General features: G+C 34.7%; 1 protein-coding gene and 1 pseudogene across 1 annotated transcript in view; one reads left to right on the forward strand and one right to left on the reverse strand.

Moving 5' to 3' along the window:
- Positions 1-20,327, reverse strand: part of DNAH6 (dynein axonemal heavy chain 6) — a 172,262-nt gene that overhangs the window by 44,448 nt on the left and 107,487 nt on the right. Inside the window, exons 54-62 of the mRNA XM_088130049.1 lie at positions 19,534-19,737; positions 17,558-17,683; positions 15,311-15,475; positions 13,374-13,441; positions 9,768-9,948; positions 8,706-8,885; positions 4,382-4,615; positions 3,638-3,773; positions 1,629-1,786 (exon numbers count right to left, since the gene is read on the reverse strand). Coding sequence (XP_087986175.1) covers positions 1,629-1,786; positions 3,638-3,773; positions 4,382-4,615; positions 8,706-8,885; positions 9,768-9,948; positions 13,374-13,441; positions 15,311-15,475; positions 17,558-17,683; positions 19,534-19,737 — 1,452 coding nt within the window. The remainder of the gene's footprint in view (positions 1-1,628; positions 1,787-3,637; positions 3,774-4,381; positions 4,616-8,705; positions 8,886-9,767; positions 9,949-13,373; positions 13,442-15,310; positions 15,476-17,557; positions 17,684-19,533; positions 19,738-20,327) is intronic.
- On the forward strand, positions 5,980-6,977 carry LOC148213864 (uncharacterized; annotated as a pseudogene).

A 20,327-nucleotide genomic window follows, 5' to 3' on the forward strand; every position in this document is an offset into this window, starting at 1 on the left:
TACTGACTGTCTTGTTTAGTGACTGTTCTAAGTTAGGTTAAAAAAAATAAATCAAAATCAAAAACAATCAATCCTCACATTTATGGCTCTTGCAGCGTCCTGCAGTCACGTGATCGCCATTCGAGCACTTCACAACTGGAGTGCATTTATGACTGTCGCAGTGTCCTGCAGTCACATGATTGCCATCTGCGAGCTTCACAACTGGCTTCCAATGAGCAGAATTAATGGAGAATGCAGAAGTGAAATCGCAAGTCGCAGTCACGTGAAATCTTGCTTAACGACTACAATGATTTGCTTAACAAAAGCAGAAATGACATTGTAAGCCTGGTGCAGTCATGTGATTTTTTGTTTAGTGACTGTGGCGCTTAGCGACAGAGTTGCCAGTCCCAATTGTTGTTGGTAAGCAAGGACTACCTGTAATAATGCTGTGCTGCACTTCAAAGTCAAAGGCAAAAAGGTATTTTGGAGCCTACACAGGTGGACTTCTCTACAACTTCTTACAAAAAGTTGTCTGTTGATATTGCACTCTGGCTGTGAAGAACCACCTCACAATCCCAGGAAAAGACACCACCTACATAGCACCCCCATGCCCTCCAAAGCAACTTTTTGTCTTTCAGTCTAAAACTCTGCCAGCCCTAGAAAATAAGTTACAATGAATTCAGTGTAGTTACAATGCAGGTCACTTGGAATTCCTTGGAGAAAAGCTGACTTTACATGTGATAAAAGTCTGACTATGAAATCATGATGGTAAATATTATAATATTATTAATTAAAATACCCATGTATATCTCTGCAAATGCAAGTAAATTATGTGTTGACTTTGTGGCTTGTATTAATCTTGTGCAGGCTTCTGACACTATTTTACCCCAGTTATTATTTTTCAATATTAAGAGGAAGAGAGTAAGATATTCATTTGCATCTTCCACAGGATTCCACTTGTGTTTTGATTCTTCCTAACTCGTTATAAATATGGAACCTTATTGTAACTATTTGTACTTACAAAGGTTATATCAGTATACTGTAAACCTATTTTACTCGGCTTAAACTATTTAGCAATATATACTGAAGTCAAGGAAGCAATTATGATTGGGTTAGAGTTAAGACACAATCTTACACTTATGACTGGGGTAGGACACGCCCTTACCTTGCCTATTCCATGCATGCCTATAGACCAGGAATCCCCAGACTCTTTAGCTCATTGACCCCTTCATGAAGTTTCAGATTGTTCATCAACTCCCAAACACTTATTATATGAAAATAATTTAATAAATACTACATTAACTAATAGTACTATGAATAGGAATAACAACAACAACAACGGATAGTCCCATCAACTCTTGGGGGCTGATATTCACCACTTTGGGGGACCCTGCTATAGACAGAATCAATCACACATAACTGTATACAAGGACCTTGCCATCTAGACCAGGAGTGCTTAACTTGGGTTCCATGGACCTTGGGGGAACCCATGAATATGGATGGGAAAAACATTACAACTTTATTTTCACTAACCTCTAACTGAAAATTAGCTTTCCATTCAATAATGAATATAGATAACAATTTATGGTCCTGCATGCCTGAAAGGGTGATATAGCAATAGTGCCTTAAACTGTTAATAGAAAATTTACCTTCTCTTCCATAAAGCATTTCACCACAATTAATTTCTGAAACATGGTCAGTGTACTATCCCAGAGAATGTTTGACTTGTCATCTTTTTTTTTCTTTTCCTCAGTTTCATGCTTATAACCTTCCCACTCCTCTGGATTGATACGAATATCAAGTTGCCCTAAAATAATAATAATAATAATAATAATAATAATAATAATAATTTAAAAATTAATATATATATTATTTATATATATATATATTATTTAATATATATTATAATAATAATATAATATTATTATTATAATAATATATAATATATATATATATTATATATATATAATTATTTAACTAATATATATATATTAGTTTCAAGACAATTTTCCTACAGGGAAAAAATTCATATGGCATTAGGATAGTTCTAATTCTATCACACAAGGATTATTAAAAAATATGGTTCATTAAAAAAATATGGCCAAAATGATGGCTCACTGGAGATCATGTTCTAGTAAGATTATACCCCATATTTATTTTATCAGTCATTCTACTTATGTATTTGCTGAAGCAATACAGAAATAAAATAAATCATAAAAAACCAAATAAAACAATTAAATCCATATAATTAATCCAAAGAAAAGTAAAGATGAAAACAAACTATTTAATCAAATGCTCACTGGGAAAGTTTGCTGTTCAATAGCTTCTGCAACATTAGAAAAGATGGAGAAAACCTTACTTCTAATGGGATGGTGTTCCCCTTACCCCACAAAAGCTGAACATTCCCCAGAGTTGCTTTGTGTGAGATGGGCAGCTATATAAATGTGACATTTTATCTATCTATCTATCTATCTATCTATCTATCTATCTATCTATCTATCTATCTATCTATCTATCTATCTATCAAATTTGTCACCGCCCATCTCGTTGAAATGACTTTATAAGTGTGTGTGTATGACAATAAATAAATAAATGAATGAATAAATGTGGGTTATGACAAAAAACCTATCCTGTGAAAAATGCACTGGATGTTTAATTTGCCTGCTTTATTCACAGTTGTTCTTTTTCCTAATCTGATTCTAATTTCATTTAGCATGATTTCAAACCCTAATTTTAAATCCTGGTTGCCATCAACTTTGATTAGTGCAAATTATAATTAGTGTAAATGTAGCACTATAATATATGACAAAGAAAGAAAAGGGAGCAGAATTTGGAAGTGGTATAAATTTTATTGTGCTTTTTTATTTCTATGGCAAGATGTTGTGAGGACTATTGTTAGAAACTGGCATTTAAAAAGATTATAAAAACACTGGAGAAGATTTCATGCCCCCAAAGTTGCCTCCTGATTTGCAAACCATGGCTTGCAGACAGCCAGGATACTGTTTTAATGCGAGTATTTGCTGACAAAGGAAGAGTCTCCAATTATGCAAATTCAGTAGACAGAGAAGGTTTTAGTTGCTGAGGCTGTCATTAGGGAACTTAAAAAGAAATGTAGCATAGATTTCTCCCAGAGTGGATTCACTAAAATGCAGTCTGCCATAGCAGATAGCAATCCTGAACTGAATCCCACAGGGTTTATCTTTTTCAAATAACAATCTGCAAAAAACAAATGTATAAACAAAAACAAAAACCTTGTGCATGATTTACATACATTCTTTACCATTTTTGCATTTCCCAATGCAAGGTTCTCTGATAGCGTTCTTTCTTATGCAAATTATTCCAATGTGAACTTTGCTTCACATTGCTTTACATGTCCATCATTGGGAGAGGTTTTAAGGAGTTCAGACTAAGCAGCCAGAAGGAACACCTTTAAGCACTTCTTCCTCCCATGCTCTCTAGTTTGGAAAACAAGATCTTTAGAGCAACTAACTCTTATTAACGGTTAGAAAATAAAATTAAACAGAAATATACAATGTTAGTAGCATTAAAAAAACCCATCATGGGGATTTAATTAATTGAGAGGACTCCAGTGCAGGAAAAGCATAAAACCATCTTATGTACAAACATTTTTTACAATCCCTTTTCAGAATTATGTTACCTAGTTTAACGAAAATGGGCTTGAGCAATATGTCTTTTTGAATGCCCTGAAAACATGGAAGGGTTTCTTCTAAGTCACAGCACATAAACCAGGTATTTTCTTCCAGCCATGGAATTTGCGGTTTGGCAGGCCGCTCCTGTTACAAAGATGATAGATATGTCAAATAATATGGGGAAAAGTTGTACAGAGATTATGTTCAGCCTATGCATTAGATTAAATATGAATACAGCAGAAGAAAATGCAAACCGATGACCTAATTACTTTATTGTCTAGTTTTCTGATCAAACCCCAATCTCAAATCTCTGATCAAGTGCTTTATGTTGACTGTATGGGTACTTTGTTCAGAGTTTTTCTGTTCCTGTTCACTGTCTTTTCTCTGTTCCTTTCCCTTTATGGACTCTAAAACACCAAAAAGAAGCTGATGGAAACATTTCAACCTAAAAACATATTTAATAAAAGTGCATCTTTCTGGGCATTTCAATTTTAAATTGATTTGAGGGCTAATACCTGCAGAAAAAGAAAAGCCCCAGCCTAGCACCGCCCATGCCTTTCCTTGTTCAGTGACATTACGCTTGGCTAGTTGTACCTCTATTCATTGTTTCTTACAGGTGCAAGGGTGTTTTGTTTTTCTCACCCAGAATTAAGTTCTCATGAGAAGTTGGGATGCTAACCTCTTTTTTACAGTTACTAAAAATAAAGAAAGCTTTGAAATTTCACTAATTATAAAAATTGTTCCCCAAATACCTTATCCAAGCCAGCAGCTCCACGCAAGAAAAAATTCCATTCAGTGTCTGTAAGTTCTTCTTTCTGCCGCATGATTTCAATACAGAGCATGAAGCTATAGATGAGTTTGTGCTGTTCAAAAAGGCCTCGGGAAACATTAGTGTAAGTTGCATAGAGAGTCTGACTAAGTAGGATAGCTAATCGCAATTCCAGAACATCATTTTTTTCAGAAGTTTCAATTGTTGCATTAAATAGCTGCCAAAGAAGAAGGAAAAGAAAATGAGCATTGAAGAGGATAGGGAAAGTGAAATCCTGAAATAATAAAAAAAAAAATTAAGAGGCAGAAAATTAATTTACATAGTGGACCAACTAATTTTATTAATTTAAATGTAGGTGTTGTCTGACTCCAAAGATACAAACTGATGCCAGTAAAAAAATAATTTTGGCAAATGAGATGATAAACTACTATGTGAAGTCAGCGCAGTAAGAACAGCCAAGCAATGGTTTAGCAGCAAACAACAATGATCTTTCAATGTTCCATTAGAACTGTAACTATATGGTCAAGGAAATGCCTCCACTATGAGAACCCAAAACCACTAAACTCCGTACAGTTCTAATCAAATCAAAGATTCATTGTACTAATGAGTGAGCTAGACATTGAGAGCCTTCACATGTAAAGGGTACTAAATAGGAAGTTGTTTAAAACTAACTGCATGCTTTATTCTATTCCTTTTTGAAAAAAATTAGGATCTTATGATGATATGCTTTGCCATTACAAGTCTGAGATTTTTTTTATATAAAAAGTATTAATCCATCCAAGTCTATATGGGCCCTGGAACATCAGAATTACCCCAAGTCTCATTTTTTTCTTTGCTGTATGTCTGGTTTTCCTGCCTTTTATCCTTCTTTACTGAGACTCAATTTCTTCTAAAATCTTTCTTCCCCCTCCTCAATGCTAGTTAACTAGTATACATCCCTGCACTCTTTGTTATCTTTATCATCTCCACTGTTTTTTACATTGCTCCAAAAAGATTAATAAATCTTCATTTGTGGAAAATGCTGAAACCCAGTTTCTTTTAAAATTAAAAATAGTACCTTTAACACCATTCTAGTATCAGTACCATACTGTGATCTGGGAGCAGAAAGGCAGCATGAAGCTAAGCCACAGTAGCTTACCTATGGTCATGTAACAAATTCACGACTGGAGCAAGATTTGATGTGGAACATACATAGGAATTAATATTCAGGTTTCTCAACATTTGAATATGAATTCATATTGTATATAAACATTTGTTTATGAACTGCCCGGAACTGCTGGGAGTTGGGCGCCATATAAATTTAAATAATAATAATAATAATAGTAATAGTAATAGTAATAGTAATAATACAGGTATCTGGGCATTTTACAGTTGGATAACATCAAGCATGGACAAGTTAAAAATGTGATCAGTAAAGAATACAACCAAAGAGTGAGAAAATTGTTAACCACAAGATTGAATGGTGGAAATACCATCAATGCCATCAATACCTGGGCCATACCTGTTATACAATACACTGCTGGAACTATTAACTGGACACAAACTGAACTGGACAGTTTGGACTGAAAAACAAGAAAACTCATGACTATTCACTATGCATTACATCCCCATAGTGATATTGATAAATTATATCTGCCCTGCAGAAATGGAAGCGGAGGTTTACTTCAAGTCAAACAAACTGTCAAAGAAGAAAAGCATGCATTGACTGATTATGTAAAAGACAGTCAAGAACAAGCACTGATGCAAGTGAAAAATTGGAACTTACTGAATGTACAGGAAACAAAACATGAATATTGAAATAATGTAATAAAAACATGAACAGAATGCTGGCAAGGAAAAGCATTACATGGTCAATTTCTACAAAAGATCAAGGGTAAAGTGGAGAAAGATAAAATCTGGCAACAGCTTGCAAGTGGAACATTAAAAAAAGAAACTGAAGGCTTGATTTTGGCTGCTCAAAAGCAAGCTATTCGAACTAATGCAATCAAGGCCAAAATTGAAAAATCATCAAATGATTCAAAGTGTAGATTGTGCAAAGAAGCAGAAGAAACAGTAGATGATATATTCAGCTCATCACACAAACTGACTATAAACAATGACATAACACAGTCGCCAAAATGATTCACTGAAACATCTGTAAAAATTATCATCTGCCAGTAATGAAAAATTGGTGGGAACACATAGTTGAAAAAGTTGTTGGAAATGAGCAGGTTAAAATACTGTGGGATTTCCGAATACAAACTGATAAAATTTTGGCACATAACACACCAGATTTAACTGTGGTTGAAAAGAAGAAAGTGTGGATAATTGATGTGGCAATACCAGGAGACAGTAGAATAGAAGACAAAGAATTGGAGAAGATCATAAACTAGCAAGATCTGTAAACCGAAGTTGAAAGATGGCGGCATAAATTGGCAGTGACAATCCCAGTGCTTATTGGCACACTGGGCACCATACCAAAAAACCTTAGTCAGCACTTAGAAAATCTTCATATTGACAGAATTTCCATCTGTCAATTACAAAAGACCACACTGATTGGATCTGCACATATATTACGGGGATACACTAAGACATCCTAGGTTCTTGGGAAAAACTTGATGCGAATGAAGGCCAACACCAGCTAAAGAACTGGCAGCTGTAATTTCATGTTTTTGAGTAAATAAAGCTAGTACACCATGAAGGCTTACTGAATACCAAAGAAACCAAACTGGCCTATAAGAAATACCAAATGAAAAGATTCATGGCAAGGCAAAGTATTACATGGCCAGTATACAAAAGAACTAGCAGGCAAAGCAGATAATAAGAAGACCTGGCAATGGCTAAGAGCAGGAAAGTTGAAGAAAGACACAGAGGGGCTAATTCTGGCTGCACAAGACCAAGCCTTAAGAACAAATGCATACAAAGCCAGAATTGAGAAGACAGCAACAGATGGTAAATGCTGCCTCTGCAAAGAAGCTGAAGAAACAGTGGACCACCTAGTTAGCTGCTGCAAGAAGATTGCACAGACTGATTACAAACTATGGCATGACAAAGTAGCAACAATGGTGCATTGGAATATCTGCAAGAAATACCATATGCCTACAAGCAAGAACTGGTGGGACCACAAAACAGACAAAGTAATAGAAAATGAAGAAGCTAAAATGCTTGAGGACTTTCAAATTCAAAGAGACAAGTACCTGCCACTTAACACCCCAGACTTAACAACTATTGATAAGAAAGACAAAAAAATCTGGATAGTAGACATTGCAATACCTGGAGACAGCAGAATAGAAGAGAAAGAACTGGAGAAAATCACAAAATACGAAGACCTGCAAATAGAAGTAGAACCACTATGGCAAAAGAAAGCAAAGATAGTACCGATAGTAATAGGCACCTTGAGTGCAATCCCAAAACATCTGGAGCACCACTTGAAGACCATGGGCATTGACAAAATCCCCATCAGTCAATTGAAAAGGCAGCTTTACTTGGAACAGCTAATATCCTGCGACGATACCTTTAACACCATAAAACAACATCTGCCTATCCCAGGTCCTTGGAAAGGACTCAGTAAGTGGATAAAAATGACTGTGCGACCAACCACAATAAATAATAATAATAGGATTTAAGGTCTTAAAGCCAGTTTTTGATATGATATGAAAATAAGATTGCCAACAGAGCTCCAGCTCTGAAGTTGTCTTATGGAGATAAAATGACATTAATCCTTGGATTATTTGGGAGTTGCTAACATAAAGTGCTGTGAATCCTATATTAACAATGAAATAATATTTAAGCAACAATACTACTTGTAACAATTTGTCACGTTCTCTGCCCCTCAATACTAAAAGTGAATAGCAGCAATATAAACTTTGCTTAGACTCAGAACCTAGATTTTGAATTCGTCTGAAAGGAAATACAAATATTTCATACATATTCGCTCTAAAGAAGGAAATGAAATCAAAACACTGCAGTGCTCAATTTAGATTAAGTGCCCCTGAATAAAATATACCAGTAGCATCCATAGTTTTTCAAAATAAAAACATTACTGCTACTATTTCCGGAATGCCGGTGTGCAATTAGTATCATATGTTACACCAGTTCTTCAGACAATTTATCCTATACAAAGACCAGGATCTAACAAATGATGCAACCAACTTTATCTGTAGTTACCCCAATCAGCAATCAAGCATGTCATATTGCAAACCATTTTAGTAACTGAATTGAGTTTCAAAACTCATGATATGGTGGTGTGTATGTGTGTGTGTGTGTCTATTTTTTAAGAGAAAAAAAATAGCTAATGGAAATATGCACTTAAAAGAAAACAAACCAACCTGTTTGAAATACTTTAAGGAAAACTGATACATTGGATCAATATCGGAAAGACTTGCAATTACAAAATACATGACTGATCCTCGAGTGGCAACAGGGCGATATTTTTCACGAGCTGCATTTATCTTTTCTTCTGTAGTTTCTGCCTCTACAAGCCTTATTTTAATGGCACCAGAGGTAACCTAAAAGCATAAATTTAAATTTTATTTAAGGACATATATCCCCCCATTTCTGAAGGCAGCATACATAAAATGGCTTCCTCCAACTTTCCCCCACAAAGTCCCTGAATGATTGATTTGAGAGTAAGAGCCCAAAGTCACCTAGTGAGCTTCCATGGCTGAGGGTAACCTTGAACTCGAGTCTCCTTGCTCCTAATGTTGCTTCTAATCACTATACCACTGGCTCATTTCAAACATTTGGAACAAATTTTTCACACAAAAAAATTGCTGCACCATTTGGGAAAATATGGATAATAACAATAATAATATTTAATTTTTGTATATCACTTTCAGGTGTTCAAACCATATTTAGTTACAGTATGTAGATGTTTTTCCCATGTTATAAAGGGATTATTAGCATATAAATGGAAACTATGTTTCTAAGATGGATTAATTGCTCTAAATTGGCTTGATGTATGAATGAGATTCTTTATAATATTAGGACTATGATCTGAAGTAGTTGCTGGCTACTGATGTGTCTAAATATTGTAAATCCAATGATATCCCTGTAACATAAGGCTTAATAAACTGATTTGTGATCTTCGCATAAATAAGAGATTGTACAGGTCATCCTTTTTTTGATATTCCATTGTTTGCAGAAAATTCAAGAATGAAAGAATTTTAATGAAAAATGATACTATTTCCACTTTGTAATATGCACAGTTTCAAACCAGTAGTTATTCCTGTCATACAAATGTAATTTTGACTAGAATATACTCACTGAAAACTACAAGCTTAATTCCCTTGATTGTAAGCATGCTTAAATTTGGCTACATACATACATACATACATACATACATACATACATACATATATATATATATATATATATTAAATGCCTCCTGCCTTTGATTCTTGAAGTGTACTGATGAGTTCTTCATTGTCCAGAATATTCCCTTCTGATGTAAAAAGCATTTTTAGAATTTTGTCTTCAATTGCTTTTAGCTGATTCTTATCAGCATTGATTCTTATAATGAGCTGTGTTCTTTGTTCCTCTAGTTCAGGTCTCTCTAGTCGCACTACATCACTGGAATGACAGTTAAATATGTTAATGTTTTAACTATTATTTAGTATTAAAAAAGTCTTCTGTTTCTGATCCTCTGGACATAGGTGTTGTTCACCGCCACAATAATGCCAAAATGAGTATCTTGACTTTATAACACAAGCTCCATCCTTTTGTACTTGAATCTTGGTGTTGCATGCAAGTATGTAATGGATAGAAATTGCACTACAATGTCACAATGCATGTTTATTACTTGCCCCTCTCCCTGACACCTAAGTGCTAGATGGAAAACTGCTTTACAGCAAACAAACAACTGATATTCACAAAAGAGAAGATCAGCAGGCTTGGGAAGAACCCCCCCCCCTTCCCCCAAAAAACAACTTAATGTGAACTGAGCTTGAGTATATAATTCTGATTGCCTGTAGGAGAAAAATAAAATAAGAAGGGGAATGCAATTAAGAAGTTGGAAAAGGAAGCCATTATCAGTTCTCTTTGAAAACATATTTCTAAAACTCCCCAAGAAGTGAGAGCTGTCTTTAGAAATCAATGAAGAAATGAAAAATTCTAATATAACTTGGATGGAAAACTAACATGATTACTCAGTTCTCTCATAAAAAGGGGAAAGCATTTGATCCCAGTAATTCTTATCCCTGCAGCAATACATGATCCAAATCATGTCATAATACTGCAAGTGTGTGTAGATTCCTACTTTTTACCTTCCAATTTATATTAAAGTTACTGTGAGAAGTATAAACAGAAGACATTTTAAATACTATTGGAAAACAGGCTTAGGAATTAATATTTATGTCTATATACGTTTATTTTAAAATATTTATTATTTATATAATCCCTAAGGGTATAATTATAGATAAAATTGAGAGATGACAACAATTTCAGTATGGGAAGCAATGCTGCTGTCTTAGAAGTAACCATCTTCATTTTGCCAGATAAATGTATTTTTTCCATTGCACTGGTAGCGTTTGACAAATGTTAAGTAGAGTGATATATTTTGTGAGAATTTTAACTTTTGTTTATATAATTATTAGTAATTTGTTTGTTGCAGTCACAAACCCATACACTGATATTCGAGAGAACAATCTGTCCACCATTGAAAAATATGAAGACTGAAATCTTTTTGCATTTTTACTCAAGCTGGTTTGAGGATTCCTGATGTGGAAATTCTGAGAATTGCAGTCTCTCAACAATCTGTTTGTGTGTATGTGCTGTTTTATTGTTAAGCCACTCAAATTTCACTGAAAATATCTTTAGCCATATCAATTATCCTTTTGAATCATGTTACTAAGAATATACCAAACCCTTAAATGTATTATATTGTTTTTTGAATCATGGTGCCCCCCCCCCCCATTCAAGGAAGCAATCTAGACTGTCTCTTATATATAACTTGGATACAAAAGAAATTAATTATGGAAAAGTTGACCTAAATTGTATCGCTTATTAAAAAAAAACTGAATTCTTTTGTCTGTTAGGCTGGAGTAATAGTTCCAGATCGAGCTCAATCATTTTATACATATTTCAAGGCCTTTACTGACTATTTCTACAAGGCAAAAGTTACCTCAAAACTTTAGGGAGAATTATTAGGTTTATTTTAAGTAATTCATGAAAGATTTTAGTAACCTTACTTTTTTATTGCAATCATTGTTAAACTCTTTGTAATTTCTAGTTTGCTTTGTTAGAAACCTAAAGAATATTGACATGATACTGTAACATAGCTTTTTGCTTGTGAAGGTCTCTAAATTTCTTGTAACTTTAAAATAAAGAGAGGATTTTCTGGAAATATTTCACTGTATACCCCCCAAATATAAATTAGACCTACCAACATAAAGATAAAATTGCTTACAGTCATGTGTAAACAGTCTCATTCAAGAAATTGCATTGGAATCATAAACTCAGCAGGCATGTGTATATTGTAACAAATTGTAGCTTCATAAACACAATGAACTGGCTTAACCAGAGTTCTTCAAAGCAGGAAATTACATTTAACTCTTCAATGAATGTCTCATTGCCTTCTCCCAACCGTGTAGGGGTCCCACAGTGGAAGCTTCTGGGCAAATTTACAATGATTTTTTTTACAATAAACACAGTTATGCAGCAATGATTTGGAACTCTAATTTCCCACATAGAATACAACAAACATGCATAAAAGTATTCAGTATCTTATGTAACTCCAAGAACTTCTTAGTGCCTGATCCAGATATCAGCTGCTTTCATGTCTATCTTCCTACTATCAATTTTCCCAATTATTAAAAAATATTATGTTTGCTATGGATTAAGAGTTTGGTACTAAAAGATTGGGCTGAGGAGGAACTTTACTTGGTCTCTTGTTTGGCATGGCTCTTGTTTTGTCAATGAAGGCGGAAGAGGGAGGAGAAAAATGTCTCCTCAGCAGAAAACATTTGTTCCCATCTAGTTTGGTCTGCAATGTCAAAATTAGCACTGGCTCTAGGGAGGCAGGCAAAAACCACTAAACCACAGCTTAGTTTGGGGCTAAGCAGGTTTTCAGCATGGCCTCCCAGAAGTGGGCCTTTAAGTTCAACATAGGTTTCTTAGCTATTACAGAAGGATGGCATGTCAACTATGTTGATAATGGAAGGCTGGAGTAGTAGTTGTTTTAAGCTGGTCTTTTTCCTTAGCTCTACCTTTAGTGATAGGATGGCAGGGTCAATGCCATGTTAAATGGTCTGGAAACTATAAGGAATAAAGGTGACCTGTTTTGATCTACGCAAATGGAGTTTTTCAAACCTTTCTGCTCTTTTTATCAGTACAAAGCACCAGAGACACAAAAAATGGCAGAACTACTTTTCTCCAGGAACAACAGTCTGAATGGAAGCTGGAAAGAATAGTGAAACTCACAGAGATACAGTAATCAGCATCTCAATGCTGGATCCTTGGGCACAGAGGAGATTTTAATTAATTAATTCGAATTCATTGGACAGATTGGTACTACCATACCTGAAAACATGAGTAGTCTGTCTTGTAATGCTTATCAGCACAAAACCACACTTCAGCAAAATGCATGCTTGTGTTACCAATAAATACTATGTAACCATCTTTTAAAATATATGGAAAGAACTGTTTCCACTACTTCATTTTTATCTAATTAATGAATATATATGAGCAGTTTTTCACAGCCTGGCAAACTCTCTTATTATTTAACAGACAACTGCCTATATTTTCTGATCAGAACCTTACTGATGTTCCCTTTCTTTGAGCTTATTTTGATATAATTGTGTTAATATAGGCAACATGGCTATGATAAGAAGTCCACTTTGCAACAATGATAAAAGAAACTAATATTACTTCATGTAGGGTATAATAACTGAGGCCACAGGGAAACTGTGCAGAATTTACACATGATCTATAAGATTCAGGCTCCCACTATATGCTATAGACATTTTCAAAAAAATTATATTAAGAAATAGAAGCAATACCTTAGCAGTTGATCTTCCAGACCAGATCGGGTAACAGTGAAATTTATTATAGTTACTTTGATGCACACCTACAGGAAAAACAACAAAGAAAATGATCTTAAATGTCAACAGCAATGTTATATTCAGATAAAAATAATGAACTTTACAAAAAAAAAAAAAGACCCTTCAAAGATGACAGGAAATTCACATTGCAATCTGGTGGATGTTTACTCAACTATAAGTCTCAATTAAGGTTTTGTATGACATTAAAATAGATTTCATAAATATTTTGAACTCTGAAACTGTGGTTGCAAATTCCTTAAAATACCTCCAGATTCTGCAAAGCAGTCAAGAACTGCTCATGTTCCTCAGCTCGTTGCCAAGCCAACCAAGCTAATGTACTTTGATAAGATGCGACATTCAGAAGTACAGATGACACTCTTTATCAGTTTCAGTTGTTGTTACACTGCTCATTACTTCTGAAAAGTTATACAGTAACTGTGGCCTTGAATTGATTTCTCTATTTCATAGTTGGACTATAAAACATTTCATACTGCACCAAAATATTTTTACGATGACATGGAAATGCCACCAAAATTAATAGCCCCATGCTTACTTCTTCCTTATCTCCTAATATATAACGCTTCTCATACTGTGATGTCATTATGTTGCACCTTTCCCTACTGTGTTTCAAATCATTAGTGAAGATTTAAAATGTGCATTATAATATGGTAGAAAAGGTAAGTATTGTGATACATTATAGGGTAGGACACAGAATTTAACATAAAATGCTTTTTTCCTTAGCCTTCCAATGTCACCTGTAATACATAGTTTAACTTCCTTTGTGTTACGTAATCTACTGTATTTGACTCATATATGGAAAATTAAGGTGTAAACTATATTTAGCTAGACACTGGATCATTCACTAGCTGGTTCACAGCTTGAGCTAAGCCATGGCTTCTTTAACAATGTTTTGTTGAAAAAGTTACAATGGCTGATTCTGTATAATACATTAAGCTATAAATTATTTATAAATCAACATGGCTAGATTCACATAACACATTATGCCCAAACCAAACCACATTATGTCTTAGGTCCCATATGATCAAAAGTAAACAGCCTGTTACTAGATAACTGATACCAAAAAAGAATTGAAACTATGATTTCTAGCTCATTGTATGGCTTGTGTAGGAGAAAGAGGTACAAGAATTTGAACAGTGATTTAATTATAATAGCTGGAATTATTTCATAATGGTTCCATAGCTTTACTACAATAAACTGATTTATCTGAGAGAAGGTTCGTTCCTTTAATATACAGTATTCCTTATCTCTCACTTTCTCTCATATATATGACCTTTGTAGGAGCTTCTAGTTGAGAGTGTTTGAAAGTTACAACTGGTTTTATGGTTTTTTGCTATAGTTACTATGGCCACTGACCATAAATTCAAATTATGTTCATTTTCAAATGTATATAACTGAAGGAAAATAAACAATTTGCCAATTGTAACCCGTTTTTCTCCATAGAACAACTTGAGAAACATTAAGATACAAGCTGAGCAATGTTCATAGTTCCCATTTCTTAGAGAAAAATATATACAAAAAAAAACAAAAAACCTCCAAAAATCATGGAACCCAGAAAGTACTATTAGCACTCTGTCTATCAATTGTACCAAATAAATAAATAAATAAATAAATAAATAAATATAAAATAAAATAAAATAAAATAAAATCCCAGTATAACTTATAGATAGATTTTGTTCATTTAGATAGGGAAAGACTGATTTTTAAATGTAAACAAAATATAAAGTACCAAGATATTTTAATGGAGTGAAGAAAAAAATCATGCCTCTTTTTAAATTCTTAGAGTCTAATTTTATGTTGCCTATTCAGAATTAAGCTCAATTGAACAACTTTATAGAGGACTGCAGCTTAGTTACAACATCTAATTAATATTATACCTCAGGTAAATAGTGGGGATTTGGCATCTTTGTTGTCATATAAAACTTAAAGTTTCTATCATAATCTATATCTGAATCTCCAAGGCGAATTAACAGTCTTCCGCCAGAAACAAAAGTCTGCTTCAGAAGAATAGGTTCCAGGGCTGGGTCAAGTGTTTCTTTAATCTATTAAAAAAGAAGAAAAGTATACATTTTATCAATTATGATTTTGAAAAATAATTAAAAAATCAGCTAGAGCAGGTGTGCATTAGGCATCTTAGGAGCGGTCAGGAACAAGAGGTCGAAATTTCACAGCCATAGCCAGCTGTAGTTGAGTCACAGCACTTTCATATAGTGATGCATATATATGAATGCATATTTTGAAATCTGGAACCTTGCAAGTAATGGCAAATTATATAACTATCTTCCTCTCAATTTGGAATTGATCAAGTGGGAAAGACCAGCACAATTGTCCCTACCTACAGTGTTCCAAGTTTCCAAACCTTACTCGTGCGTCATACTCATTAACTGCTGCATCATCTGAAGGGCTCTCAGGCGTTGATATAAGAAGTCTGTGGTCTCCTATTAGTGTCATTCAGTAAATCTGGAAAAAGCTGAGGACTTGCTCGGTTGCAAAGATTCAGGATATCTCTCCGCAAAAAAGAATGGAAAGAATATTTTCAGGTTTTCACAATTATAAACAGCGAGGTCTTTTTTTACTCCTTTTTTATTCTTTTCAACCCATTAGAATGTTGAAAAGAAATGAAGCAAAAGAGCTCAGATCTATGTGTTTCAGCAGGATAATGCTGTTAACACTGAATAGAATGGAAACAGATTGGTGTTGGGGAAGAAGCTGGCAAAAGAAAAACTGAGTTTTAAAATAGTCTGGATCTGGTTTGGAGCTGTGGAGAAAAGCACAGACCAGAAATCCTACAATGTCAACTGCTTCAGTCTAAGCCAATCCCCTCACCCCGGTCACAGGATCTGAAGTGAAGCATATACAAAAACTTGCAAAACCAACACGAGGGGAGAGTACACCCAATGACACAACAAGTTATTTCATTATACAGATGTCTCCTATGGGCACAAGGGTTGGAAAGAATTCCAGAAGCCACGCTCTGCATGTTTTCCCTAACTTGAATTATTTATCCATGGACTTTGATGCTTACTGCCTCTGATGAACAGCTAAATCAATAGCATGCAAATGTGAAATCCTGGATGCTAATCAGAGTTTAGAAGATTAACTTAATCTGTAAACTAATGCACAAACCTCTGAGTCTTGTATGTCTTGTAAGCTAGGCAAACACAGAGCTTGCTTGACCAAATTCAGATTCTCTTTGATTTGAATGATGTAATACTTAGGCCAAGTTCTTTTTATAACATTTGTAAACTCTCGCCCTTGTACATATGATTATGGTTTAGGATGGGAAGTGACTACATCAAGCCTTTTATTAATCAAATAGACTAGGGGGTAAAGTTATGAAGAACAAGACACAAGTCATCAAAAACACACACAAATGCAAGGATTGTAAAATGAAAAGAAAACTCAGCTAGGATTAAAAGAACCCTGCCTCTTTCCTGTTTCAGCAACCCTTTTCCCGGCCCATTTTTTAAGATCAATCTTTGCATCCCTGCTTACATACTATAAATGAGTGTTGCCCATTAAACTTGTCAATGACCATACAAAAAGAATAAACAAAATCCTATTTACAAAACTATATAGTGATAATTAATAATTTAAGTCATCAACTTTCAACCACAGAATAAAATTTGCGTATAATTACTCAGTGGAGCTGAAAAAAAATGAAGGTTCTAATTCCTAAAACCCTTCACGGATTTGTTATCTGTAGGGATTGCATAAAAATCTCTAGCTAAAACTTCACTTCAAGCAAGATGAGCCAAAGGCAGCCATACAGTGTTTTGCAGAAATTTATTTTAAACCTACAATTCTACACATACTTGCAAGTAAGTCCCAATGAAATGAATAGTAAAAAGCCACTGGGATCAGTGGGAATTATTTTCAGGAGAGTGTGTATAGAAATGCAGGTTTAAAAGGACTGCACTATAAACTAGTTGAAGCTACTAACCATGATCCAATATCCCACATTCACATGGAATTCTCATAAACTTAGATTCTCACCGAGGGCTAAGAAAGTGATTTTCCTTATGGAGTTTTTAGCAAGCAACTGTAGCCTGCAGAATAAATCTAACAGCTATAAATAAAAGAAACAACAAGATTATCATATTTAAATGCAAAAAGATCCAAACCTCTTCTAGAAGAACAGGCAAACCCAGACGAATAGCATTCTCCAGTGTACGCAGGAAACCAGAGTCAGTGAGCTTAATTATTCTTAAACCACATTTTGCTTCTTTGTTTCTTATCCAACGGTTTGCCTGTGTATTAAAGAAAGATTAAGTGTGAAGTTAAGTGTGAAATCTTGATTGAAAGGACTAAAAAGGACTGTTCATTTTTATTTGTTTCTTCTGTTTCTTAAAACATTCAGACCCTAAAAGTTAATTTCCTCCATATTTCTATGATTGTTATATGAGCACAGAGTGAAACCGAAGCCTGGAGCTTGCTTTGTTTTTTCAGGGTGATAATTAGAGGCAGGGTGAGAATTCGAATCAAGATTACTCAATTACGCTCAAGTTCTTGCAAGTAAAATCAGGGTGAATACAACAGTAGTTTCCTTCACTGGCTGGTACATAAGACCCTCCCCTTATGGCAAGCAGTCACAGGAGAAAGGATTGTTACAGCAAGCAGAAGAGGGATCCTTCAAATCTGATGCATTTAATAATGGTAGAATTACCAGTGCAGAGTATTTTTTTTTCAAGGTTTGAAAGAAAGAATACTATCAGCATAGAGAGTGTTGCAATTGTATTTTTACTATCCACAATCCTTATTTTATGGAAGATTTGCAGAACCAAAAATATAGTTTCTGGTCACTCCAATTTTTAAAGTGCATTGTATCTTTTTAAATATGGTGAATACCTAAGGAAGTCACTATTGGCAGTGCCAATCTGCAAGGTTCAGGAGGTGCCCTCCTCTTACATGACACTTGTAAGAATGAGGATTTTATAAGGAACTTTTCATGAGAGCAGCTAAGCTATTGCCTTGAACTTCTGGGCTGCACTTATTTATTTAATTTATTTATATATATTTCAAATTTGGTCACCACCCATCTCAGTAGGAACTTACTTTCTTACTTCTTGCTCGTAGCATAAAGTTGAAAGAAAAAAAGCTACAATGGCAGTATGATAGGCACCTGATGGAGAATCACTTCAGTAATCATGGCCTCCTACCATGGAGCAATGAAGGTACAATCACATAATTAGATTTTAATTTTGCTCTATTGTTTAATCAATTTTATTGTCTAAATTCCTGGTTCTACCTATCCAGAGAAAGAAGAGGATGAAATAAAGGCTACTAGCAAGAGGATGTCTAGTTAATTTAGAGCAACTATGGCCTTTCTTTCACACGGCTATCTTGTCCCACTATCTTTCATGGGGGGGGGGGGATCAAGATGGAGCTAACTTGTTTTTTAAGCAAATCATGACCCTGTTTGCTACTGTGACTATTTTTATTCTATTTTATAGATTTATATGGCCGCCCATCTCAAATACATGACTCTAGGTGGTTAAACAATTATTGCTGTTTGTTGTTGTTATTGCTGCATGCTGCCATTACACTGCCAGACATTACAGTGATGAGTGCTGGGCCCAGAGGAAGAGGCTGAATAGTTCCAGGGCTAATGAAAAGGTTGAAGAAAACCAGGGTGTCCAAAAAGCCAACAGATCTAGAAACAGGGTAGCAGCAATTGGATAGATCTTATGCAATAATTGAGAGAGAAGGAGATGCTTGATGGTTCAAAGAATCCAGGGAGATGATGGTGACAGATTGGTCAAATTGTGGCTCAGAACCAGAGAGAAGGTTCAGAGGGACAATGATCCAGTTTGGCAAAGTCAGAGGCAGCGTGTTCAGAAAAGCAGTGGCAAATCCCTAAATTCTTCTGTGCCTTTCTTCTTTTCTTACCCTCTAGAATCAAACTAGCGGAGCAAAGTGACAGGAAAGGGAACAGGAGGAACATACTACCCAGAACCTAGAAGGCAAGCTGGAGCTCTAAAGGACCATTAACCAACAATACTGAATAATAATTGCATGCAATATATGTTTTATATATAAAAACAAACCACATAATACCTCCTGAATATGCCAACTATGAATAATGGATTAAAATAAATACCTGATCTTGAGGATCAATCATGAGTGGCCAGCGTCGCCCACGTGTAACTAGAATGCCATTTTCAGTAGAAATATAATCACGAGGTAATCCATCAGTGTTCCACTGTCGAATTTCATAGGGGTCTCCCAAAATATTTATAAGACTGAAGTCAGAACTAATAGGAATTTCTAGATCTTGGCATTGTTTGATCCAGCAATCTATTAACTAATTTGAAGGGGAAACACAAGTGAGGAAAAGCTGCCATTTTGGTTAGTATAAAAAATGTTAATTATTTTGTCCCACAACTAAGTTTGCATGAGAATTAATCAGGCAGATGGCCAATAAAGACAATGCCTAATCTTAATTCCATATAACTGGCTGATCTGAAATGATATAATAATGTTCTGGGACAGAAATAATCTTATAAATCAAAAGATGCTTCTCTTAATGAGATGATCAAACTGAGTAGGACCAGATTTCTGATTATTCCGCAATTGCTTCTGACTTTGGTAGTGGAAAATTATATAGAAATATAGCTGGGTAGCAGTCAGTGGGATTATTAGAGATACAAAAGTTCAAATACAGGTAAGAAGAACTGAGTTATAGAGTCCACTGGAGTGGGCAGCTATATTAAACCATCATCATCATCATCATCATCATCTGGAGTACCACTTGAAGACCACTGGCATTGACAAAAATGTCAAATCCATTCATGACTGTGCAATCAACAATAATAATCTAATTATGAAAATATTTTTGTTTTTGGAGACATCTATTACTTCTGTAAACAATTTGCTATTTCTCCTAAAATAAAT

Source organism: Python bivittatus, unplaced genomic scaffold (assembly GCF_059951505.1).
Source record: "Python bivittatus isolate LINGU-HERP-01145 unplaced genomic scaffold, Pbiv_v1 ctg000850_np1212, whole genome shotgun sequence".
Classification (NCBI taxonomy): Eukaryota; Metazoa; Chordata; class Lepidosauria; order Squamata; family Pythonidae; genus Python; species Python bivittatus.